At 40.8% G+C, this 26757-nt stretch overlaps 1 protein-coding gene across 2 annotated transcripts in view; it reads left to right on the top strand.

Annotated features, from left to right (window-relative positions):
* ITGA2 (integrin subunit alpha 2) overlaps positions 1 to 26757 on the top strand; it is a 74566-nt gene that overhangs the window by 38369 nt on the left and 9440 nt on the right. The window contains exons 9-27 of one of the 2 annotated variants that reach the window (XM_063128084.1): positions 1146 to 1311; positions 4164 to 4237; positions 5357 to 5495; positions 6255 to 6400; positions 6616 to 6759; positions 8615 to 8818; positions 9567 to 9703; positions 10984 to 11123; positions 12706 to 12857; positions 15155 to 15265; positions 16670 to 16749; positions 17218 to 17362; positions 18941 to 19033; positions 20925 to 21001; positions 22071 to 22154; positions 23011 to 23113; positions 23815 to 23925; positions 24562 to 24666; positions 26123 to 26236. In XM_063128084.1, coding sequence (XP_062984154.1) covers positions 1146 to 1311; positions 4164 to 4237; positions 5357 to 5495; positions 6255 to 6400; positions 6616 to 6759; positions 8615 to 8818; positions 9567 to 9703; positions 10984 to 11123; positions 12706 to 12857; positions 15155 to 15265; positions 16670 to 16749; positions 17218 to 17362; positions 18941 to 19033; positions 20925 to 21001; positions 22071 to 22154; positions 23011 to 23113; positions 23815 to 23925; positions 24562 to 24666; positions 26123 to 26236 — 2325 coding nt within the window. The remainder of the gene's footprint in view (positions 1 to 1145; positions 1312 to 4163; positions 4238 to 5356; positions 5496 to 6254; positions 6401 to 6615; positions 6760 to 8614; positions 8819 to 9566; positions 9704 to 10983; positions 11124 to 12705; positions 12858 to 15154; positions 15266 to 16669; positions 16750 to 17217; positions 17363 to 18940; positions 19034 to 20924; positions 21002 to 22070; positions 22155 to 23010; positions 23114 to 23814; positions 23926 to 24561; positions 24667 to 26122; positions 26237 to 26757) is intronic. The other variant, XM_063128085.1, reaches the window with a different exon arrangement.

The raw sequence follows: 26757 nt of genomic DNA, 5'->3' as shown, positions 1-26757 counted from the left end.
TTTTGTAAAATAGACATGGCTGCAATTAAAGTCTCTAGATTTTCCGATAGCTTTCGGCTCATAAAATTAACCCATAGGGAAGAAAAATATCTGACAGAAATTACCACCCCTGGCCTTCGCAAAGCGCTTACTAGCCTGCGATTCCAGACAATGCCATCCAACTTTAGAGAGGGGAGATTCAAAAACATCCCCAGAGAACAACGTTTATGTATTTGTGGTGACCAAGCAGTAGAGGATACAGTTCATTATGTTCTATACTGTAAGCTATACAACACCCCTAGGGATAAACATCTAGCGAGATTTCTGGTTTCAATTACTCATTATACAGATCTGGATAAAATTGGCTATTTACAAACACTGCGAAATCCATCTTGTTAAACCTGGCTTGCTTTGCAGTGAAAGCAGCAAAAATTAGGAAAGACTTAGGCCATAGCTAGACCTAAGGTTTATCCCAGGATCATCCCGGGTTCATCCCTGCCTGAGTGCTGGATGGCCTGTGTGGCACTTAGATGAACAGGTTTGACCCCCAGGACAATCCTGGGATAAACCTTAGGTCTAGCTACGGCCTTAGTGTCCCCTGATAATAACTAAGATTGCTGGCAAAAATCCCAGCACTATATATGATGTTTTATATGTAAAAGTTCAATATTTGAAGTTTAATACAATGCTGTAATGTAATGTAATGTTTGTATATCGTGACTCTTGTATCTGGCTAAAACCCATGCTGGGTTGCCTTAATAAAAATTTGATTTGAGAACAGAAGTGATGTGGAAACGTATTTGCCATCCTATTTGATATGATCTTAGCAGTGAGGTACACAGTACAAGTATGGGAGTAGTAAGAGGATATTACAAGGGAAAGGCAATCCCTCCCTTTTAAAAGCTCACTTTCTTCCAATTGCATGTACCTTCCACTCTCACTACTGGGTTACCATCTTTGGCAAGGGAAGCAAGTGGACTTATTTTTTTATCTTTGTCTGCCATAACCAAAGATTTTAAGAAGTTGAATTGTGTAAAGAAATAGGGGGGAACAGGAATATTGTGTAACAAATGCAGAATCGTTTTATGTTCCTTGCAAATAGAGATATTTCTGTATGTTTCTTATTAAAATAAGAATGGCTTTTCTTTCTTCATTTTTCCCTCTAGGTATTAGGATATTTAATTAGAAATGAACAAGATACTAAAAATTTAATCACAGAAATCAAAGGAATTGCTAGCATTCCCATAGAAAAATATTTCTTTAACGTGTCCTCTGAGGCTGCACTTTTAGAAGAAGCAGGAACACTGGGAGAACGGATTTTCAGCATAGAAGGTAATAAATAAAGCAGGGGAGGAGAATGTATGGGCCAGATGTGGCTAAACTACAACTCCCATCAGTCCTAGCCAGCGTAGTCAAGGGAGATGAGGTCCAACAACATTCCCCATTTGTGTAATAAAGGACTAATCTACATCAAGCAGGATATAGCACTATAAAAGCGGCATATGGTATGTGTCAATGGGCCCCAACAGTTGTCAGTGCACTTCAGTACCGCTATAAAGCAGTAGTATGGCTCCTGCCTTTTATAAATCACTTTCATATCACTTTTATAAATCACTTTCATACTATGAAATACCCTGCTTCGTGTAGATTAGGCCACTGTGTTTCAATGGGATATCCCTGTTTTCCTATCATGACTGAAATAGTATTATAATGTGTATATCGTTCATTTTGTTTATACATTCTAGTTAAGCTTCATTACGAATGAATAAAAATGTAACCACCAAATTTTGACATTTACCTTATAAGCTGGCAAAGGCAAAACCTTGTGGTGGCAGGTGTGGGTGGTGGTGGTGAATTGAGAATTCCTTAGAAAAATGATGGATCCCAGTAGATGAAAAGGCAATTACTCAAGGGATGTACACACATCCTTAAAATGAAGATCTAAAAACCATGCAGGATGTACCATGTGCTCAAGAAAGTCTAAGACTTATGTTTCCCAAATTAATTCCTCAAGCACAGGGTTTCATTTATGTTGGAGCACTATCTAGAAAAAATCAGTTTTTAGTACCACTACAGAAGAAAATCTATTCTTTTTTTCTACACAGCAGCAGACTGTGGTCTGGCAACCTAATCCAGCTGTTGTAATGCAACCTTTGGCACAGCCAACTTGGGCCAGTCCTATCGTTAGGCAGAATGAGGTGGTTGCTTCAGGCAGAAGACACTGGGAGAGAGCAGCAAGGTGTTAGGAGGAGAAAGCTGTGTAGCCTGCCATGTACCCCCTAACCTACTCTGCTACCTTCAAGTGCAGTGGACTGGCATTTGAATAATAATTTTAAAAAATCAGCTGCCAGTCCAGTTAGCTTTTGTATATGGAATGCAAGAGGGCGCCATCTTATTTTTTGCTTCAGATGGCAAAATGATAGCATGATAGCACTCTTCAAATACTTAAAAGGTTGTCACACAGAGGAGGGCCAGGATCTCTTCTCGATTCTCCCAAAGTGCAGGACACGGAATAACGGGCTCAAGTTAAAGGAAGCCAGATTCCAGCTGGACATCAGGAAAAACTTCCTGACTGTTAGAGCAGTGCGACAATGGAATCAGTTACCTAGGGAGGTTGTGGGCTCTCCCACACTAGAGGCCTTCAAGAGGCAGCTGGACAACCATCTGTCGGGGATGCTTTAGGGTGGATTCCTGCATTGAGCAGGGGGTTGGACTCGATGGCCTTGTAGGCCCCTTCCAACTCTGCTATTCTATGATTCTATGATTCTATGTCTTGGGCAGTCCCTGCAACCAATCTCCGTCCATCGCCTGCTGCTGTGCTAACAGCACAGATAAGAGCACACCAGAGGCATCTTTATAAATGGCATCCACCCTCTGTAACACTCTCCCATCTGTTGTTTGAGAAGCAGAAATTGTGGCAAGCTTCAAACACCTCTTGAAAAAGCATTTGTTCACACAGGATTTCCCTGGTCCGTAATGGACTACAGCCTAATCTACACCATCAGGATATAGTGCCGTGAAAGTGGTATATAAGAGGCAGGAGCCACACCAAGCAGGATATAGCACTATGAAAGTGGTATATGGTATGTGTCAATGGGCCCCAACAGTTGTCAGTGCACTTCAATACCGCAATAAAACAGTAGTGTGGCTCCTGCCATTTTTATACTGCTTTCATAGTGGAATATCCTTCTTGGTGTAGATTAGGCCTATGACACCATGATGTTTAAATATTATATTAATGCAGCCCCCACATCTTCTAGTTGCAGCCCCCAAATTAGTACAGAAAAAAACCATTTTGGAAGTGGGGAAAAACATTTGTAGCAGCTACAGAATAACACAAAGGGTCAAAATTAGCTTGTAAACAAGTTGATTTTGACCCTCTTGGCATTCTATTGCCACTACAGATGCCATTTAAAAAAACCCACTTTGTTTTCTGGCAGCTGTGGGGTGCATAGATTTACCTGCCCCTGTGATACATAGTCATCTGGCTCCTGGTTATTCCTACTCACCAAGGTGAAGAGCACCTTCACCCCATGATTGTTGGTGAGTGATTTTGTAGAAGATTGAGCTTGCGATATGGCATGCCAGGGCCTTGCTAGACCTACTGCATAATCCAGTGGTGAGGAGTGGCCAGCCTGCGCTAGAAATAGCATGGGCTGTCGCTTCTTTCCACACGTCAGACGTGATGGGCTGCACAAAAGCCCCATCGCATCCGCCATTTTTTTTTCATTTTAAAGAGGACAGATGCGCATCTCCCCCCCATCTCCGATCTTCCCCCCCCCATCTCCCCCTGGCTCCGATCTTTTCCACCACCTTTCCCCTGCGGAGCACTGTGCCCTGTCCGCTGCTTTTCCCGGCTACTCACGTGTAATTGCGGTAACCGGAAAAAGCAGCAGAACGGGTTACACGCTCGCAGTCTTGGCCTCAGCCTGAGACTGCGGGAAATACCGGGCTACAACTGTAGCCAGATACCCCGGGCCCAGGCATCATCTGGACGCACAGGGACAAGCCCAGGTGTTAGCCTGGGCTAACCCCTGGTCTAGCAAGTCCCTCTGTAAAAAGCTTTTTGATCCGAGTCCTGATTTGAAAGCCAGACCCACTGAAATCACTGCAGCTCCTTCTGAATAGCATTTTGGTAACTGGGATGGTTTTGTGAACAATGACTTGATTTTATTCCCCACCAGGCACTGCTCAAGGCGATTTATTTGAGATGGAAATGTCACAAGTGGGTTTCAGTGCTTCTTACTCACAGAAAAAGGTAACGGATACTTTGTAACTTGATATAATGTTGGCTTATATTACTAACTAGAGTATGTTAATACTACACTATTATCGATAATAATAAAAGAGGATTTGTGTGTATGTGTGTGTGTGTTTGTGCATGTGTGTATCTGTCCATCTATCCACCAGCACCATAGCACCAAGAGCATGAAATCTAGACACCTAAAACTTGGCATGCACACTATAGGACCTTGGAGGGTGTACTTTGGGTTTATTTTGTTTTTAAAGCACATTAATTTATTTAAATTATTTTAAATGTGTCCATGTGAAGTCTGTAGCAATAACTTCAGCCACTAGGGGCAGACTCCACACAGCTTTGTAGCCCATACAGTTTGGGGATATGAGCAGGCTGAGGGACAGAGTTATAGGCCTGTCCCTTCCACACCTTGCTGTGGGGCAGCCCCACCTCAGGAGAATGACAGTATACAGATCCCTCTCTCAGGGGTCTATAGGGATGCCCCATGGCAGTGGCTGCACCTAGGGGTGCCAGTGGGCATGGCTTCACTAGGATGGGGTAGACACAACGTGTCCAACTCTGTCAGGGCTATCGCAACCTATACAAAGTTGTATCAGGCCTACCCAGTCAAATTTTAAAACATCTTAAAGATTTTGAGATTTTAATAATGTATTAGTTTTATGTTTTTAATCAGTTTTATGTATTTTATATTTTTGTATTCAATGTTGTTCCCCACCTCAATCCAGAGGGAGAGGCGGGTAAGAAATAAATTGTAGTAGTAGTATATATTTTATAATGGTAAATGTAATACATGCATGGTTATACTTTTGACACAAAGAAGGAATCTTTAGGCCACAGAATCACAAAATAATAGAAGTGCTGAACTAGGAGGTATATTAAAGCCCGCTTAAATAATAAATAGATAAAAGTGTTGGATTACAACTCCCATGCTGGCTGGGGCTGATGGGAGAGTGGGAGTTCTGTTGCTGTAGGAATGTATGGAGGAATGAGAGATGATCTCATTCACCAGGATTCATTCACCTTTGTCACGTTGTCTCTTGTGTCATTAACAATCACTAACAAATGAAAGCCTGAGTATATTTTAATTTCCTGTTTGCCTCGATTTTGTTTTCTCCTAAGAAAGTTCTGATGTTGGGTGCAGTTGGAGCCTATGAATGGACTGGGACCGTGGTCCGGGAGACAGAAAAACAAGACACCATATTTCCGTATGAAGCATTTGAAAAGGTTCTGCAAGACAGAAATCAGAGCTCTTATTTAGGTGAGGGTGGCATGGTGAAATGTTTATCAGATGCACCTGAGCACAAAAAGATGGAGTAGGTGACGCACAGGAAGCAGATGGCATCATGAGGAGGGCCCGCGAAAATCCATGAGTGCCCAGAAATGAGAGTGATTAGACTGTCTTCAGGTGGAAAGAGATGTTTATTGCAGACCTCTTTATTGTCTCCCAATATGGTGTGAGTTCTTGGGAAACATGACACTTAACCCGCCTTTTTCAATGGGAGTGAAGTCAATATGGCTCTTCTGCCATCTGACATCGCTCTGGGTCCAATCTGGGGGAGGTTCCTGGTAGAAGGTGACAGATGATTGGTTGCCTTTCAGCAGGAAGAGGGTGGGGGCGGATCCAGCCCCTGGATGGCTGCCAGAAACCTCACGCTCCCTCCTCATGCCGGGATTACTGACACCGCCATGGGAGAGGAATACCGCAGGTTTCTGAGGGGGGCGACACCAACTCGGTGCCATGAAGGCAGCCCTGGGGATATCTCAGATGCAGTGGTCATTCCACTACCATAACTACAGATGATCTCACCCCCCTGCCAAAGTAGGGAAGTGACTAAGATTGCTCTGCAAGTAAGTTGCCATGTACTGTTTGGGCAGCCGTACTATTAATTTAATTTTTAATTTTTGTGAACCACCCAGAGAGCTTCGGCTATTGGGCAGTATAAAAATGTAATAAATAAATAAATAAATAAATAAATAATTATTACTTGATAATGATAACCACAACTTTGCCCTTCAGGTTATTCTATGGCTGTTCTCTCAACGGAAAACTCCATCTATTTTGTTGCTGGTGCTCCGCGATCCAACTACACCGGCAGAGTAGTGGTTTATGAGGTTGATGACCATGGCAACGTAACGATTGTTCATTCTCAAAGAGGAGAGCAGGTGAGTGAAATATATGATGTTGAGTGTTCTTGGTCGTGTGGTTTATTAACTTCATGGGATTCTGCTTCAACAAGTAGACCTTTGCTTGTATTGCCATAGTGATGGATTTTGTATGCTTAAACTTCTGCATACTGTGTGCACAAATCGTTCTACAATGCATGGCTGTAATTGGTGCTTACATGCCCTGTCCAATAAAAATCATCCCCTCATTTCAGATTGGCTCCTACTTTGGCAGTGTAGTATGTTCAGTGGATATTAATGGAGACTCAGTAACAGATGTCCTATTGGTTGGTGCACCAATGTTCATGAATGGCTTAAAAAAAGAAGAAGGAAGAGTCTACATGTTTTCTGTCAGAAAGGTAAGTGAAAATTTCCAAGTCGTTAGTTCTTAACTCTGGCATTTAACTAAGTGTTTGATCTTTGAGTATGACTAGCAAATGCTGAACACCAGATGTTTTTGAAAACCAAGAGTCAAAACCATGTGCTAAGTTCAGATCCAATAGGATATTGGTGATACTATTTAATTTAATCAAAGTCTTTAGTGGATGTTTCAAGCGTGAATATAAACTAGTACATAAACTGACCAATAAAAGACTCTGCCCAGTATTTAGCGTTGGGGCAAAAATCCATCTGAGCCTGCTAGGGCAGCAGACACTCTGTGTCCATCCCTCTCAGACTCGCCCAGTGGATTTTCATCCCAACACTGTGATTACTACTTTTGAAGAGTAGTTCTGCCTGCTTTGTCCCTTCCCCTTTCTGAGTTAATGGCAGCCGCCATTAATGCAGTGGTGGGAAATATGCAATTTCCCCAAGGTTCTCCCCCACCCTGCTATGCCAATGGGGGGGGGGCTTAAAGGCCCTATTAACAGCCTTGGGGAAATCACATTCCCAGCCACTGTGCCATAACCATGGTTTTAACCACTCACCAACCATTTGCCGCAAAAGGGTTAGCAGCCTAACCATGACTTAGCGTGTTGTCTGAACAGACTCATTGTCTCTAAATGGGAAGCTAAATTCATACAATATCATGGTTATGGTTTTTTTTCCTGTTTAAATGAGAAAAGTTGACAATTATTGTTCAAGAATGATTGAGGACTATGGCCTTTCTTGACGCAACCCGTAACTTAGGTCATTCCTAAATTTAGTTTGGAGCTGCCTTTGCTTAATGCCCCAAGCCAAAGGCATATGGGTGAAGTTGCTAGAGCTTCACGCATGGAGCCCTTTCAGAATACTGAAAATCCTACTAACTGGCTGATCAGTGGGGAAGGGGGAACGCTCTGTCCTTCCAAATGGCTAAATTGGTGGAATTTAAACATTTTTAAAGGGTACTGCACGCATCACACAACTAGTAGACTGTACGGGGATGGACAAGACCCCTTTAGACAGATAATTTCCCCATCCTTTTTTTTTTGTTAATTTGGCCTTTTAAATTGTTATGGTTTTTAAGGCTTTTAATGTTTTGAATGTTTTACTATGTCTATAATTGTTTATTCTTGTTTTTTGAATTCTTGCAAACTGCCTTGGTTGGTTATTGCATTTATTTATATAAATGCAATGAAGAAATAAATAAATTTAAACATAAAAAAATAAATCTGGTTGGGGATAGCTTGCCCAAACTTTGGCCTCATCTACACCAAGCAAGATATTGCACTATGAAAGTGGTATATAAAAGACAGGAGCCACACCAAGAAGGATATAGCGGTATGAAAGCAGTATATGGTATGTGTCAATGGGCCCCAACAGTTGTCAGTGCACTTCAATACCACTATAAAGCAGTAGTGTGGCTCCTGCCTTTTATATAGCACTTTCATAGTGCAATATCCTGCTTGGTGTTGATTAGACCATAGTAACCCTAGCTGTATCAGTGTGCCTGGTAGAACTATTATACTCTTTTATGCAGATAGCATTAATAACTGATAATGCAGGAAGTATGGGGAGATTTTTTTTTTTTTAGCAATAACTCCTGAGAAAGTTTTTATTACTTGTCTCTAAGCTGCGTTTGGCACTTCCTTTATAGTTGGCACAGGAAAAGTCAGGTCAGGGAAATAAGTATTTCCATAGCTGATTTTTCCTTTTCTTTTTTCTTGGTAAAAACTAGGAAATTCCATTGCTGTTTGAAGAATTACATTCTGATATGAGGATTTTAGTCTAGCGTGTTGAATAGAACATTAATGTAAAGTTCTGTTCTCTTCTCTTCCTGTTCTTTTCTCAAAGGGCATTTTGGGTAAACAAGAACTTCTGGAGGGTTCTGAAGGATCAGAAAATGCCCGGTATGGGTCTGCTATTACTGCTGTCTCTGATCTTGATTTGGATGGTTTTAATGATGTAATAGTCGGAGCGCCACTAGAAAACCAGAATGCTGGTGCTATCTACATTTACAATGGTAATCAAAGGACGATACTCACAAAGTATTCCCAGGTATGTAACTTGTTAAAGAGTACTGTTGATCAGGGACTTGTTACTCATTCCCTGATCTGAATCTTTCAAAGCTTTGCCCAGGTTCATAGCACACTTATTTTCTCATAGGGGTTTATGAGAAATTCATTCCTGTTCTCAAATCATTGGAATTATGGGGAAAAGTTTGTATGTGCTTTCTCCCCCAAATCTGCATTTTCATGTTTTAGCCTATAGGAAGAAAGTGAGCATTTAAAAAGATGTATTTTTCCCAATGGGAAATATGCACATTTTTCCTGATCAGAAAAAAGGCGCTTACATTCAAGGCCAGAAAACAAGGTGGACCAAACTTCGGAGAGGAATTCAAAGAACCTCAGCAAGCTCAAGCATCGCATGTTTGCCCATCCCTATTATGTCAACCGTTTTCATTGGTAGACAAGTATTTTGTATTTCTTTTGGGTCCTTCTCTGTCATTGCATGGCATGATTTTGATGAATTAATTAAAAATCTGCGGTATGAAACCTTGGGCATGTTTACACCTAAGGGTGTAGAGGGAGGGAGGGGGGAGGATCATGGACTTACAGTACCTGCTTCCATGATCCTCCCCCAGCGTCCAGCACAACGTCCCAGAAGGAAAAGGGGGACATTGTGGCCGTCATTGCTAATATGAAAAATGTGGGTATGTGGCAGTCCTCAAAGTATTTGTAACTAAAACTAAGTGAATTTTTTTGGCGATACCATCCTGTTCACTGTAAAATAAATCTCATTCCAGAAAATTTCAGGATCAGACCCTGCATTTGGCCAGCAACTCCAGTATTTTGGAAGATCAATAGATGGACGTACTGATTTAAATGGTGATGGAATAACTGATGTATCTGTGGGCTCTAATGGGAAAGTCATTCAGCTCTGGTGAGTAGTGGATGTTTAAAGAAATGGCAGAACTTTTTTTAAAATTCGAATGTGTTCCTCGCTTGCTCACGCACAGGGCCCCAGTGAGCCAACTAAAATGCGATGCTGTACATTAGTATGAAAGGAACTGTTATATTTTGTTAATTTAGTTGAAGAATGATATGGAATCCACTATCTCTCTATTGTTTCAAGAGAGCCTGAAAACAGTATTGTACTCAAACATACATGGGTCAGGACATACAATTGACTGTTATAGTTGTATATATATAAAGTTGTTGTTGTTGGAGTAATTCTGAAAAAGTGCCTCTTTCTCCTCTATGCCATATTACCACTAATTCCCAAAGTATTCTAGACTTTCTATTATATTAAAGGGACACAGGGTTCCACCATTATAAGCCTCAAAATTCTGCCGCTTATAAAAATGACATCTTTAGAGCTAACAATATGAATCCTGACATCCATAATCTACCTGATAGGTGTATATCCTCATCAAATTTCAAACCTATCCAGTATAAATCACCACAGATACAGTGAGCTAAAAAGTGCTGGGGACCTCCTGCTCCCAGACTGTGCTGGGGACCTCCTGCTCCTAGACTGTAGAATGGCCTGCCAGAGGAGACTCATCAATGTAACAGCCTCTTAGCATTTAAGAAAGCTATAAAGACTGATCTATCGTATTTCTTCGATTGTAAGACGCCATTGATTGTAAGACGCACACTAATTTCAGTACCACCAACAGAAAAAAAGCTTTGATTCTAAGAATAATAATCGCACCCATGATTCTAAGATGCACCCCGTTTTTAGAGATGCTTATATGGGAGGGGGGGAGTGTGTCTTAGAATCGAAGAAATACAGTATTCCGGCAGGCCTATCCAGTGGAATTTTAGGATGTTAGGATGTTTTAATAATGTCTATTATGTTTTTAATTCAGTTTTATGTATTTTATACTTCTTGTTGTTTCCCGCCTCGATCCAGATGGAGAGGCGAGTAAGAAATAAGTTTATTATTAATATTATTATTATGTTTCAGCTCACCATATCATATATCTCTTTCAGATTCTGAGGAGCAGGGGAGGGAACTACTGATGTACTTTATTCAGGCTTGTTGCGGAGGTGTGCCTTTCATTAGTTTGCTGAAATTCTGATCAGCAATTTAAAAACGTTCAAGGCTTTTCTTTCCCATGAAAGCCTATGGCAGCAGCTGCTGGCAAAGTTCTGTCGGGCATGCTCAGTTTCACTCTGAAGCCAGTATTTGCAAGCAAATCTTTCTGTCTGTTTTAGGTCTCAGAGTATAGCAATTGTATCTATACATGTCTCATCTACACCCAGTAAGATCAGCCTGCTAAACAAGAATACAAAGGTAGACCTCCGTGTATGTTTCAGCGCAACCTTTAGACCTACCCATGGGAGTAATCAAGTAGGTAAGTGTTTCCACTGTTGTATTTTATGTTTGTTTTTCGGAGAGTGCTACTTCACTGATATTCCATGATAGTGGGAGGAAAATAACTACTGCTATTTAGGGTGCTATTGTTTCTGCTGTCAATGATCACAGGCCTCCAAATTCAGATGTTGACGATCAACACATGCAGAGCAGGAGGTGTGATGGAAGCGATCTTCACTTCCCTGTCTTCCTGCTCTGCATTTCCGCTAGACAGGCTGTTTTGCCTGTCTAGCTGGGGCATTTTGGAGGGGAATGCCTCCAAAATGCCCCAGCTGATATATAGCTGATATCCTGGCCTCTCCAGTCTCCTCCCCACCCCACCCCACCCACTGAAATGACCCCTTTCTCCACTCTCTGAAGTTGTGTTCTTGCCCTTGGAGAGGCAGCCAGCGCAGTTCTTTCTGCACTGGCTGTGAGGTGGAAAGGGTCAGAGCTTGGGTTCCCCTTGAGGTCAGAGCTCTGTCTCTGACTTCAGATCTGGCAGTCCAAACTACCCTATGACCCCACACACCACAGAAGCTGTCTAAGGGCCATAGGACTGCTCCCTTAGTTATGTAACACCCTTCCACCAAAATCTCTGGGTGCAAAGCAATAGATGAATAAATATTTATATATGTTGGGGGGCTACAATTATTTATTATTATTATTATTATTATTATTATTATTATTATTATTATTATTATTATTATTTTAATATCCCACCTTTTGTCCAATGCTGGGCTTCAAGGCAGCATCACAAAATTTAAAACATATATGTTTAAAACCTATAAATAGAAATATACAAAGTTAAAAATATGTTAAATACTTTCCAATATTAAAACATTTAAAATAAGTTTTAAAAGTTCTTGGCACAGACAGAGGTCCCGATTATTTGCCAAAGGCCTGCTGGAACAAAAAAGTCTTTGCCTGCCTCCTAAGTGGCTGTGATGCCGCAAAATTGTACCAAAAGTGCAAAACTGCTTGTTTCCCTCTGTAGTGTCCTCACAGATTATGTTCTGTAGTAGGTTCCCTTTATTATTTCCCCCATACTGTCTTCTATGTTCTTCATCAAATCCTAATACTGATACAGGTTTATATCCAGTGTCAGTCTAACTTAAGTCCCATTCATTTCAGTGAGCCTACGCTGAGTAGGACTAACATTGGATAGAACCCACAGTTTTTGAGTGAAGAATGTGTGTGTGTGAATTTAACTTGTTTTTCGTGTTCCCCTCTCTCCACCTTGCCAGCATATGCTGTTGCAGACCAATTATGAAGATGCAGACTGCTTTACAGTCCTTGTGCCTGCAACAGCTCCATTGTTTGACCACTGTTACTCTTTAACATTCTCCTATTCATTCATAGGATTTGTAAGGTTGGGACAATCCCAAGCAAATTAATTGTTTGCATTTGGGGAATTCCACGGCATGCTTATTTGGAAGTTAGTCCTGTTCTGTTGCATTGGGTTTACTCCCAGCTAAGCATCCATAGACTTGCAGTCTAAAGCTACCCCATGACTTCCCATAGATTTCTCAGACCTGTAAGACTACAACTCTTGTAAAATTTGTACTTTTCCCCCCGTTTAGATATAAGATACAACCTTACATTGGATGCTGATCTCTTGTCCTCTCGAGTGACCTCTAGAGGGTTATTTAAAGAAAACAATGAGAGGTATCTACAGAATAATATCAGAGTGTACTCCATGGAGAACTGTACGGAGCATGCTTTTAACGTCCAGGTAAACATTAACCAACAATTCCAAATATTATGCATGTAAGTAGAAATGAGGAGCCTTGTGTGGCGCAGAGCGGTAAAGCAGCAGTTTCTGCAGCCGAAACGGCTCGGGTCAACTCAGCCTTCCATTCTCTCGAGGTCGGTAAAATGACTACCCAATTAGCTGGGGGAAAGATAATAACGGCCGGGGAAGGCAACGGCAAACCACCCCGCTATAAGTCCTGCCAAGAAAACATCAGCGAAAGCTGGCGTCCCTCCAAGAGCCAGTAATGACTCAGTGCTTGCACGAGAGGTTCCTTCCTTTTTCCTTCCAAGTAGAAATGTATGCCTGTGGTTTGGTTCTTGCAAACTAGATAAGGTGGTTAACTCAGTGGAGGCTGGTGGCTCCAATGTCAGTGGGGGAGTGAATTATTATTATTATTATTATTATTATTTTTATTATTATTATTATTATTATTATATTTATTTGTATCCCACCTTTTGCTCAATGCTGGGCCTCAAGGCAGCCTTACAAAGTTTAAAACATACATGGGGGGGGGGGGACAAAACCATAAACGTTTAAAATACACAACAAAATTCTAAGACATTAACATAGATGGAGGGCCAGATTATTCTCCAAAGGCCTGCTGGGACAAAAAAGTTTTAACCTGAATTCCCTCCAGGTTTCAGTCAGAACTCTCAAGGAGCTGTCTAAGGCGCAGAGCATGTGAAGCACCTTGGAGAGCTGCTTTAGAGTTCTGTCTGGTTCTTACTAAAACCTGGAGTGGAATCACCACCCCACTGACATTGGAGCCACCAGCCTCCACTGGGCAAACTTGTGATTGGGCTGTACAACGGCAGGAGGGAGTGGAGTTCACAAAATGGAGTGCTTCCAGAAAACAGGCATGTAAGAAAGGAGGTTATGCTAGGAACCCTTTTCCCAGCTATCTATGTAGTTTTCTTTGTACAGTGATTTTTATTTTATTTTATTGTATTGGAGGATCGTTCTATAATGAGAATCCCCAAATGCAATCTGAAATGTTTTAGTCCAGTCATAGCTTTACCACTTCATCGGCTCTTTTAGCCATAAGCCTAAAATGACCTTTCTCTTTCTAAAACAAGAACTTAACTTTGATGTAACAAGTAAACATCATAGTAGATCTGCCAGTCATTTCCTGAACTTTAACATTATGCTTGCCTAAAATATTTCTATCCTGCATTCCAGGAAAAGCATCCATGGATGTAAAAATCAACAATTACTCAATTAAAATAGTAAAATGTTAAAATAATAAAATTGTATTAAGCAGTAATATAAACAGCAGTAAATATTTTATTATGTATTAGCAATATGTATATACTGCTTCTCATTTGAAACAAATCTCAAAGTGGTTTACAAAATAAATAAACAAAAATCACACACACATATCATGAGATTGGTACAAAGATAGATCATAGTTTGGGAAAAGCTAAAGCAAAAAGATAGATTTTCAATAAATGCCTAAATTTATTTATTTATTTATTTATTTATTTATTACATCTATATACCACCCCATAGCTGAAGCTCTCTGGCTGGTTTACAAAAGTTAAAAACAGTGAACATTAAAAATATACAAAATTTAAAACCATCAAAAACATAAAAACAACAATATAAAAACAACAGTATCCATTTAAATAACAGTTCTGGGGTCCGTTAAAAAAACAAAGAATAAAATCAGTCGTACATTAAAAGTCTTTACCTGATACCTAGACACTAGTAAATTAGGTGCTACCCAAGGGCATCGGGGAGGATGTTCCATAACCGGGATGTCCCCACCAAGAAGTTCCTGGGCATGTCTAGACGAGGGGGGTGGAGGGTGACAATCTCATGATCACCGGGATATTGCCCCATCTAGAAATGCCCCCTGTCTCCATTTACCAACTGCCTCACCTCCTGCAGAAGATGCCACCCAGAGAAGGCCATCTGATGCAAAGTGGACGGGTTCTGGGAGCAGGCATTCTTTTGGGCAGACCTAGTAAAGCTTTGCATTCAGTCACTCAACACTCTGCCCAGGAATATTGGATGTCAGGCAGGAAAGTACAAGCAGGAAGGTTAGTCCTTTTTTTTTTTTGCAGGTGTGTGTACTTACTTGCAAGGCTAGCCTATCAAAATGTTCAGCAGCAGGCAATGTTCAGCAACAAGCAATCCTTCAATGTTAATTATGAGAGTATCAAATGACTTGGGTCATTGGATAACAGGTACACTCTGCTAGTTGTGATTTATATTTTAATGGGAAGCATGAACTAAATAGTTGATGGTTTGTGTGCATATGTGTGTGTTTATAGGAGCCCTCTGATGCTGTTGACTCGCTTAGCGTCCGCGTTGATATTAGGCTCAAGAATCCTAATTCAAGTCCTGTTCTTGATAAAACTTCTCCTGCATCTGTTACTTACAGTGTAAGTATATTAACACACATTCCTCTTGCTGTGTCAACAATAAGGCAGCACATGATCAGTACAAGTGCCACTATAAACAGAAAACAGCTGTTATGCTGCTGCAGGGGCATTGCTTTGGTGGCAGAGGTTTGATGGACACCTCAGATCCATTAATAAATCAAAGAAGTGTAGAATTTAGTAATGAGGACCAAAGTGGGCTTGCAGAGCAGAGATGCTGGTAACGTTCGTGGAGCTCTGAAGCAAGCTTTAGGGACTCAAGTTGGGAGCTTCATCATGCAGGGGGAAAGCACGCTTCCTTCCCGTCACTTCTATGCTTTTCCTTATTCTTCCCGGAGGGGAAAGAGGAAGTAAACAGAGGCCATGTGGCCCATTCAGAGGCTGTTTTTATTGGGCTGCTTTTCCTGCACATAGCAGGAGATCGCAGCACATTCCATTATTATTTTTTAAAACTAGGAATAAAAGGGGTCTATTTTGCTATGGAAAAAAGAGCAGAATAGCTGGAGGCGTGCAGGTGGTGGATGATGACGTCTGAAGGATGTGTGTACATCTGTAAGTGGGCAGTAGTGAGCGTGCGCTAAAATGCTCATCTGATGAACCTCTGAGAAGCAAACATTGCAAATTATTCTCAGGCTTGAATTACAAAGCAAGCTAGGGAATACTTCCTGATTTACCTCCCATCCACTCAGGTAATCCTAAAAAGGTTAGTAGTTGGAAGAATAGCAACCCACCACTGAAGATCCTTGGATAAAAATGATCTTCAGTGGTAGGTTGCTGCTTGCCCACCATGCAGCAATTTTCAGGACTCTTTAAATCTCCCTATTGAAATCAATAGAGATGTTAATAACTCCCTTGATTTCATTAAGAAATTCAGATTGGCTAAGAAATGAGCTGACCTATTTTCCAATTTGCAGGGGACAGGGGGTATTTCTAAGTCATTCCAAAGAGGAGCTTGCACTTCACTAGCCCTGAGAGTTTCAGCTTCCATTTAAGATTATGAGACAATTGAAAGCATGTGGGCAATTCCAGATGAAGTCTCAAAAAGTAATCACCTTTTCTTACTGTGATTTGTACAGATAAAAGAATTTCACTATTATTTGTGGAGAACTTGGGTTATCATGGTGCACATTTGTTTATAATAGATTTTACTGAGGCCCACATATGTACTTGTTCTGCATTTAAGAACCAATAGGTAAAATCCAATATAAGACCTACTTAGAGTAGACCCATTGAAATGAATGGAAGTTAGGTTAGTCATGACTAATTTATGGCCCATTCATTTCAATGGGCCTACTCTAAGTTCGATTTCCCCCAATATCAGCCATTTGATTGCTATAGTAAGTGATATAGAGCTCCTTTACTTAAACAAAGGAGGTGGGAGGTATTGATATACTTTGTATTTTGTAGATACCATTTGTTAAAGATTGTGGTGAAGATGAAGTTTGCATTGCTGATCTTGTTCTTGAGGTTAAACAGAAAAATTATGGGTAAGATTTTTTTTCCCACCCCCACCCTGTTCTATTCCATAAGGGACCCTTTAGTTGAAAAATAAGTACAGCAAATGTTTAGAAATAAGGGTTGGAAACACATACCATTTTGCTTCCAACCATTAGGCATAATTTATTGCATTGACACAGTATTGTAAGACATTAATGAAATACCAGTGTACAACAGTGTGACAAAAAATGAGTACAAGTACCATTCTTGAATTCTTCAGAAATATGAACAGTAAGGCATTGTTTTGTATACAGAAGTTTCAAAAAATTATGTTTCATACTGCCACCGTGCTGAGTATTCTTAAGATCTGCTGATTTTAGCAAGACTTGAGCATGTTTAACTGCATGCTGGATTGTGTCCACATCTTTTGTTTTTAATACATGTACTGCAGTAAACTGGAGTTCAGCTACAGACCATAATAATAGTATGTTCCTGTTCTTTCTTTTTCTTGCTAACAGCAAACCGCACTTTATTGTCAGCAGTAAGAACAAAAGATTGATATTCAGTGTGAAACTGAGCAACAAGAATGAAAATGCGTACAACACCAGAATTCAGATTGCTTTTTCTGAAAACTTGTTTTTTGCATCATCTTCACCTGTACATGTAATGCTTATCTCCATTTTCACTGCTGTCATTGGCGATGTTTTTAGATTTTCTTTTCGACATGTACCCAAGTCTGTGAAAGCTTGTGTGAATCCCAGCTCATGTCTTCACCATTGTGAAAATATTTCCTACAATATCAAAACTGCTTAATGCTCTCTATTAACATAAAATCTAGTCATGTGAAGTACAAGGCTAAGCATGTGTACTCAGAATTAAGTTCAGTGGGACTCACTCCCTAGGAGGTATGTTCAGGATTGCAGCCAACTCTAGTAGTATTGTTTGGCAGGACAGAAAGGAGCCTGCTAACACCACAAAGAAGGAAAATGAATTCTCTGACTAACATAGTTATTTGCACCCCACCCACCATGTAATGCACCTTGGCATCCCAGTCCTCAGGGCATGAGCCTCAGAAACACTGCTGCATCCTGAAGAATGCTACTTGCTAACTTGGTTGTGCAGTATAAAACATGTCAACAAAGCTGAGAATTAAAAAAATAGTGTAGGGTAGGATGCAGACTATCCATGAGCAGAACTCTGGTCATCAGTTGTCTCCACTACAGGAAGGGGAAGGTGGTTTTCTAATTTTCCTTTTTATCCCCTGAAAATCTGCTCAAATGTTGGTGGGAGGATGTCCGTGTGGGAGATAGGGACTGCAGGGAAAACTGGTGAAAACTGCTTCCTCCAGCATTTTTCTTTGTCCCTCCCCAAATGAAAGGAACCCTTCTATTTGTAAGAGAGCACTTCCGGATCTCGCACACTGACTGCAGTCCACCAAGAATGTCTCATGTGGAAGCTCTTGCAACAAGGGCACTGGCAGAAAAATGGTGAAAAGAACACAACCTAAAGCAAGGAACCAGCAGTGGACAACAAAGACTCCTGTGGCGCCTTAAAAACGAAGAGTTTTTTTCCTATTCTGCCATTACCTTTTCCTTGAGCCCTGTCCACTGAATCTGATGAGTCTCTGTTGTTTCTGTTGCAAAAGATGAACACAGCTGTCTCTAGAAATTGTAAGATTGGACAAGAGTGTCTTCCCCGCTCCTCGAGGGTTTCCCAAGATGAAGCCTCTTCCCCTTCCTCCATGAAATATAATGGGGTATACGGCTGTGTGGATGAGAATAGAAACAGAGGTATCATTGTGGAAAATGGTGTGGAGAGGCACACTTGCTCCCTTGATCTTCTTGGGCCTTCCCCCTTGGCAGGGACAATGGAGCATTCACTCCACTGACAAAAGAGAAAGAGCTGCAGGCAGGGCATTCCACAGGGAAAACCTCTTTGTTCTGCCCAAACTTTTCTCAATCTCTCAGAGGCAGGTGGGGGAAAGGGGCGACAAGTGTGTTCCCCCAAAAGTTTTCAGCATTGCAACACCTTCACTTTCCCCCTGCATATTAAGAAACCATTCTTATGATTCATATGGGGCAGATTTAAAGGTTTTGCCAATGTTGAAAGTTTCATATTTAACCCAAAGAGCTGCTGGTGAAAGACACATTAATGTCACATGCATGTTAAAATAATACTGTAAGCTTTCTTAGCTTTGGACCTGCAGTTTAATACTCATAAATGTCTGCTCTTTAACTTTAGGTTGATGGAACTGAAGTTTCATGTCAAATGACTGCTATCCAGCATTTCGTTGTCTGCCAAATCAGCTATCCTGTTTTTAAAAGAAAACAACAGGTATATCTTAGAGTTCCTATTTAAATTAGAGATATTAAAGCTATCGGCAAGATTGACCCCGGACATGAATATTGTAGCTCTGCTGGTGGAGACAAGTAACCCAGGCCACCTTATGCCTGATGTGGTCCAAAGTGAATTCCATTGTGAAAAAATTATTGTTGACTGGATGTACATGCTCCCTGGGGAAAACAATAGATGCTGTTGGATGCACAACATCTTGCATATGTTGGATGATTAATGTACAAAGAGCAGTAATGAAACTAACATGTTTACCCTGACCCCAAGTCTTTACCTCTCCCTAGTTCCTTCAGTGCCGAATGAAATTAACATCCATCTGAGCTTTGCTCCCATTGCAAATAGTAGGAGTAAATGGGTCTACTGCAGGGACAAAGGATTACAGCACAGTCCTGATCCATGTCGGTCTCCCATCATGCCAACTAGTGGTGGGCAAGCTTGGGGAGTGCTCGCCCCACCATTGCTGCAGCCTGCTCCATTAATGCAGGCCCCATTAACACAGGAGGGGAAATATGCAATTTCCCTGGGGAAATACATAATTTCCCCAGCCTTGGGGAAATTACACATTTCTCCCCCCCCCATTGCACTTACAATGGGGGCCTTACAAGCCCTATTAACACTTTCATTAATAGGGACTTTAAGACCCCCATTGGCAGGGGGGGGGGAGAAATGCGCAATACGTATTATTTAGTTGTGAGATTGCCCATGAGATTGTAGGATTTTAACACCAAGGCCACAGCTAGACCTAAGGTTTATCCTGGGATCATCCAGGATTCACCCCTGCCTGAGCACTGGATCCCCTGTGTGTCACCTAGATGAACAGGTTTGACCCCTGGACGATCCAGGGATAAACCTTAGGTCTAGCTATGGCCCTAGTTTCCTACTGAGAAGCTTTATGTCACCAACCTGGTATCCTCCAGATAGCCACTGTCAGCGCATCCAATAGTCAGGGAATATGGAAATTGTATTCCACAACATCTTGAGGGCACCAGGTTACCTACCCTGCTTTATGTGTATTCCTGATGGAAACTAGTGTCACCTCTAGTTTGGTTCTTAGGCACCACCACTGAAAAGGATCTGCCTCATGTAGCCACATCAGACAGAACACCAAATCTTGGGAGATGAAAGGGCAGAATCCAGTTTCAGAGAAGCTCTTGGGGGTCTGTATTCCAGTGCCTTAGGGGAGAGAGGCATTTCAACTTTTTAGAATGAGGGGGAAAGCCTCCCAAAAGCCAGGAAACGACCAAATGATCAACAGTTGGAAAAGGAGCAATCTGGAGAATTCCATAGGTCTGGATTGAGACTGCAAGAAGGCCTGATTTGGCCTGCATACCTGAGGTTCAATACCCCTGATCTAAGCAAATGGTAGATTCATATAAGTGGAGGCAGTCCTTCCCATCAGACATCCAGTTCTACTCATCTCTAGGAAGGAAGGAAGGAAGGAAGGAAGAGGAGGTGCCCAGACTCTCTACCTCCTAGAAGTCATCGGAGTTGTCTTCCTGACACTCCAAACACATAACAATCTTCTGGTGTATACAGTCTCCTTGTATTTTGGATAATGGAAGCAATATAAACAGTGCACACGAAATAGATAAGACAAGGAAGAAGAAGGACTATTGATGCTGAGTGGGGATAGGGTGAATCAGAATCAGATGACAGTGGTGGTGCATGTAATGTGAGGCTTTGGAGGATCCAAAAGGGCCGTGCTGAAGACTAGGTTCTTGAGGGAAGACTGAAGACGCTTTGAGAAAGCAGGCTATTCCAGCCATAAGGATAATATCTTAGAATATTTAATATAATGTCCTAAAATTACTTGCACGATTAGTGATAATGCCTTGCTTGATTTAGTTTCATCTTTCATCTCCATTTTGCATAGGTATCTTTTGATGTTAATTTTGACTTTAATTTGAAAAGTCTTCAGAATCTGGCAGTTTTAAGTTTTCAAGCTTTGAGGTACAGTATAATATTTCATTTCATGGTTCTACACAGCAGCTAATAGCAGAACCAATTGTATGCTTCCATCCAGATCAGCAGACTTATTGTCTATTTATTGTCATTTAATAGATTTTATACCCTGCCCTCTATGATATATGTTCTTACAAGGTTGCTTACAGTGCCAATTACACATTCTTAAAACACCAACCATCACATAATATCATAACAATGAAATAAATATAGCAGATAAAATGTTTACAAAATTAACCATGAGATTATTCAAAAGCTGACCAGAATAAAAGTCTTTAGGGTTCTCCTAAAGACCAATATGTAGGGAACTGCTTATATCTCCTTGAAAAGGGAATTTCACAGTGATGGGACCACCACTGAAAAGACTATGTCTCTACTATTCATCAGCCTAATAGCTCTTGCCAAAGGACCAGAGATCATGGCCTCAGAAATAGATCAAAAGGCTCAGTTTGGTTGATGCTCTTCATATAAGCTGGTTCCAAGCTCTCTATGGCTGTAAAGGCTAAAACCAGTACCTTAAATTGGACCTGAAAATAGGTAAGCAGCCAGTGTAACTGGCACAGAACAGGTGTTATATGATCAGAAGGCCTAGCTCTTGCAAGTCTTTCTGCTGTTGCATTATGCATCAGTTGCAGCTTCTGGATGATCTTTAAGGGCAATTACATGTTATAGTAATCTAGCCTCAAGGTAACCAAGCCATGTGTTGATGAAACAACATCCACTTTCTCTAGATATGGTTACAGCTGATAAAAAGCAGTGTTGGCTATTAGTGACAGCTGTGCTTCCATAGAATCCAGGAGCAACACTCCCAAGCTGTGTACCTGGCACCTTAGGGGGAGTGCAACCTTATTCACAAACAGGTGTATACTGCTATCCAGATAAGCAGATTTTTCAACCCCTAACACCCATGTACAGATCAGGTTTAAGCTTGCTTGCCCTCATCCACCCCAAAAATGCTCCCACACATGAGATAGTATCTGGCTGTGTTTATAAATGCAGTTATTTCTTTTAAAAATGTGCAATTCTTTATTTATTTATTTATTTATTTTATATATAGTGCAAGTAATGAAGAGGATGATACAAACAATCAAGTCAATCTAACTATTCCACTTCGTTATGATCCAGAACTTTACTTAAAAAGGTAAGTACATTAGTCGACCACGATTATGGTAGTTCAATTGGTGTTTAACAGGAATGGCCAACTTTTGGGATTGATGCTTAGCTCATCGGCTGAAGCAAAAGCCTTGGCCACTGTCCACACACCTGTTATTCTAATGTTTCAGGAAGAGAGATAGAGACACAAAGAAGTAAAAGAAATGTGGACATTTTTATTATGCTTTTGATACAGCAAATGCCTGACTTGTTAACGCTGAGCAGAAAAAAAAGCCAAAGGCAAGGGGTGGAACCAGGAGTTGTGTTCTGAAAGGATTTATTATTGTTTCAGACTAAATCCAGTCCTTCATCAAGGCAATTCTTATAACAATATAAAATCACTTATCTCCTGAGCGCTGGTGTTCTATGTGTGATAATAAACCCTTTCAGAACACAACTCCTGGTTCCACCCCTTGCCTTTGGCTTTTTTCCCCCTGCTCACTCATTATCTGGGGTTTCCTTTCTCTTTAGGCTACTTGTTAATGCTCCCATAGAAATGCTGGTATTCCCAGAGATTTTTTGTGAATATCTAAAACTCAGACAAACTGCAATAAGTGTTAACAAGTAACCTAAACGTGACTGCTAGCACACATCTGTAAATATCTGAAAAGTGGGTAATTTGTCTTTATCTTTGGGCATTCACACGGTTCATTTGGAATTGTCAACATTAATATGTGAATTACATTTGCCACATCTTGGATGATCACTATAATACTACTGTAAATAAAAAATAAACCTATGTAATTCTCCTCCAAATATACTTCTGAACACTGTCTCTCTGATTTAATACATAAAACCACTTAAGATTGTTTTCAAGTGTGTATATATTATCTATTTCTGCTCAGTATTACCTGGATGAACTCATATGAAGTGTATTCTGATCGTAATGTTCCTTCCATGGTGAACAATTTTGATGAAATTGGACCTGCATTCAATTTTTCTGTTACGGTTAGTAAACCTTTTCACTATCTTATAAATACAGAAGAATTTCTAAAGTTCTAAAACAGGGGAATGCAACCTTTTCGTCTCCAAGGACTGCATGGGATGTGGCTTAGGGATTTGGGGGCTGCACCCCCCACGCATACCCATGATCCTTTTTCCTTGCTGGGAGGGAGTGGAAAAGCTTCTCTTCTCCCCCTTTTCCAGCGATCCTGATTCATCTCACTCAATAACATTGAGGACTGGAATCTTGCATACTTTGAAAGGAAAGTTAAAGCAATTACCAAGACAGGTTCTGTTCTAGGCAGGATCTACACTACTGCTTTAAAAGGGTTATAACAGTAGTGACAACTGTTGGGGCCCAGGACACACTCTATATACAGATTTCAAACCGTTTTCAAAGTGTCATATCCTGCTTGGTGTAGATTTGGCCCTAGAGTCCATATTTTGTACTGTGCTGTGTTTGTTGTTGCACAGGATTTGAACAATTCTAAGCCTGGTTCATAAGCACATACAATTTATATGTGATGTTAAATCTATAAATTTTTTACAAACATGCACTTCCTTATTGTTAGAAAACAAATCTTGCAACATAAGCCATTGTGATCTCCATGAGTTCCTTATTGTTAGAAAACAAATCTTGCAACATAAGCCATTGCATATTGGTATGATTTCCACAGTGCTTATCCAGATAATTGTTTGTTTTTCAGGTCACAGGAGGAAGTATGCCAGTAAAGATGGCATCTTTAAAAATCCATATTCCAAAGCACACTGCAGGAAACAATCCATTGATGTATGTGACTGCAGTGCACGCCAGTCAGGTGAAGCCTTGGTCTATTTTAATTACGAATTGTAGCACAAAACTGAGGGTGACATGAACGCAAACCAATATGAGCAAATGCAGGAGGGTTACAGGTTGAAGACAATGTTGTCTGGATCCTCAGTAAAATTCCGTGAATGAGGCAGGACGATTGCGTGACTAAAGCCTAATCGGGAAGTACCCTCAGAGTAAATTTCTACTCTGGTTGTAGTGACTAAAGCGTGAAGTGAGGGGTGGAGGGAATAAAGGTGGTGGTAGCTCTTTAGCCACTTTAACTTACAAGAAAAGTGCAGGGAATTTGCAAGAAACTTGGCCTACAATGGATCCTAGCCATGCTTCCCCCTCAAGCTGTGCTTTTAATCAATAATCACTGCAGAATCCAGCCCAGTTCCTCCCTATACTATCCTATTTGTGCAAAACTATCAGTTTTGTTAGTCCAGGAAAATTGGTTGTTAGTCTGCTGCTATAGTTTTTCTCCTCTAATGCTTTTTAATACCAAATTTATATACACACCCCAGTGTTTTTCATGTTTGTCACACACAGTGAGGCCATTCCATAGGGTAACAACAGTGGGCATTAGATCATCAATTGGGCATCCACGTGTTCCTTTATGTATGGATTTGCATGCTCTTTCCAGGGCGGTGATATCAGCTGTGATGCAATGATCAACCCCTATAAAATAGGACAACAAAGCTATGCGGTGTCATTTAGGAAGGAAAACTTCAAAACGGTGAAAGAACTGGTGAGTTGAAAGACCTGGTGAGCTAATAATATTGGTTCATACATTATTATTTATGAACAATGGATGATTTACCACTTCATAGTCCAATTGAGGGGCTATACTGACAGTGCACAGGATTGGATCCAGATTTAAGCCAGATAAACTCTGCTGGTGGAAGTGGATTTCCTCACCCTTCATTCCCACAGCAGCCCCTCCAGCCCCCTCAAAATGCTACACATGGAGTCAGGGGACCCTGCTAAATGGGAGGAGCTGTGGGGGAGTGGGGACCCCCAAAATCAAGCAGAGGGATCCTGGAAACAGCCCAACTTCTGACACCTTTGTCTTAAAACACTGCCTCGGTGTTTTAACCTGGAATCAGTGCCGGTTCCAGGTTTTTGAGGGCACTTGGGCAAGATACCCTCAATGGGGCCCCTCCCTCAGTGAGACTCCCTTCTCACTGCCATTGTCAAAAGCTGCTATTGCTCCTCATTGGTTGCTTAACAGACAGGGAGACAGGGAGCAACTTGGCAGTGGCATCTGGTGCTCCTACTTCCCACCACCTCTGTTGTCTAGGCCAGAGCAAGAAGCAGGTGAACAAGAAGGCTGCAGAGGTGAAGAGGAGAAGCAAGTCCAGGGGGCTTTTGTCAGTGGGCCCTTGTCAGGTCTTCAGCCATGCCTACCCTCACACCAGCCGTGTCTGGAACTGTCAGATTTAAGAGCAACAAAGTACTGAAGATGACCATTTGTCAAAGTTGGAAGGGTGCTAGTAGTCTCTCATGGGCGACTTTGAACGATAGAGATGAAATCACCTACAATTTGGCTATTATAGATTCTACCCTGAAAGTGTGTTTGTAAAGCCTGTGACAGCACAGACTAGCACAGTTCAAATTTTCTGTCTCCAGGGAGGAAAGAATAGCCCTTCTAAAGTGCCAAAATCTTGACTCACCACATACTGGTGAACTGAATATGTGATCGGTTGCCTTGCCTTTCTCCTTTGTTTCCGTAGTCTATTTAGGTGATACAAAAATGTGATTGTAAGCCTATTTTTTCAAATTGTTCGCTGTTGGTTGACTTTGGGTATTACATTTTTAGGTGTCGATCTAAGATTTACGTGCACACTTAAAAATGCAAAGGTGGAATAAAACGAACAGGATTGCCAGTGGCTCCCTATCCGTTGTGGCAACCCTGGTTTGCTGCTGTACAGATCTATATGCAACTGTTTAAAGGGCGTTTATGCTGCAATCCTATTCATGTTTAGGCTGAAAAAAAAGCCTTACAACTCCCAGCATGATGGCTGGGACATGCTGGGAGTTGTGGGGCTTTTTTCTGTCAAAACATGCATAGGATTGCACCCTAATTGGCAATCAGTGAATGCCTAAAATAGAACAAAAGATGTGAATTGCTCTGCTGCCATATTTTAAAGTATTAATATTAACTAGTAATGCTATATTACCATATTTTTCCTCTTATCTGGAAGAACTGCAAGAATGCCAAATGTGATACAATTACGTGCAAGTTAAAGGATATTGCATTGAAAGCCGAGTATTATGTTAATGTTTCTACCAGAATCTGGAATGGGACATTTGCAGCTGTAAGTAATATCTGTGTTTTAATGAGTTACCAGACTGTGGATATTGTATACTTTATATTTATTAAACAAAATACTAATAAAATAAAATAAATTCCTTCTCTTGTGTTATTTTGCATAACATAGTAAAGGCAAAGTTCCATTGTACCCAATGGACTTATCCCCTAGTTAAAAGCCCTTAGGATTGCAACATAAAATGGAATAATTAGCACAATGACCCATCATAAAAAGGCCTGAAAGACTGTCAAGTGAGCAAGTAGGTTACCCTTCTTTTCTCTAAATACTGTGGGGTCTCTTTAGATGGACTGAAAGCCCTAAATAATTCTATACAGTTGAAGAAAATCATATATATAATTTAAATATGCTATATTTTAGAATGTTTTTAGGATGTTTCAAGGATGTTTTAATCATGTATACTATGTTTTTAATCAGTTTTCATGTGTTTTATATTCACTGTTCCCCGCCTCGATCCAAGTGGAGAGGCGGGTAAGAAATTATTATTATTATTATTATTATTATTATTA

Source organism: Elgaria multicarinata, chromosome 6, assembly GCF_023053635.1.
Source record: "Elgaria multicarinata webbii isolate HBS135686 ecotype San Diego chromosome 6, rElgMul1.1.pri, whole genome shotgun sequence".
Lineage (NCBI taxonomy): Eukaryota > Metazoa > Chordata > Lepidosauria > Squamata > Anguidae > Elgaria > Elgaria multicarinata.
The sequence above is the reverse complement of the archived record's forward strand: the minus strand, read 5'-3'. Positions and strand labels throughout refer to the sequence as shown.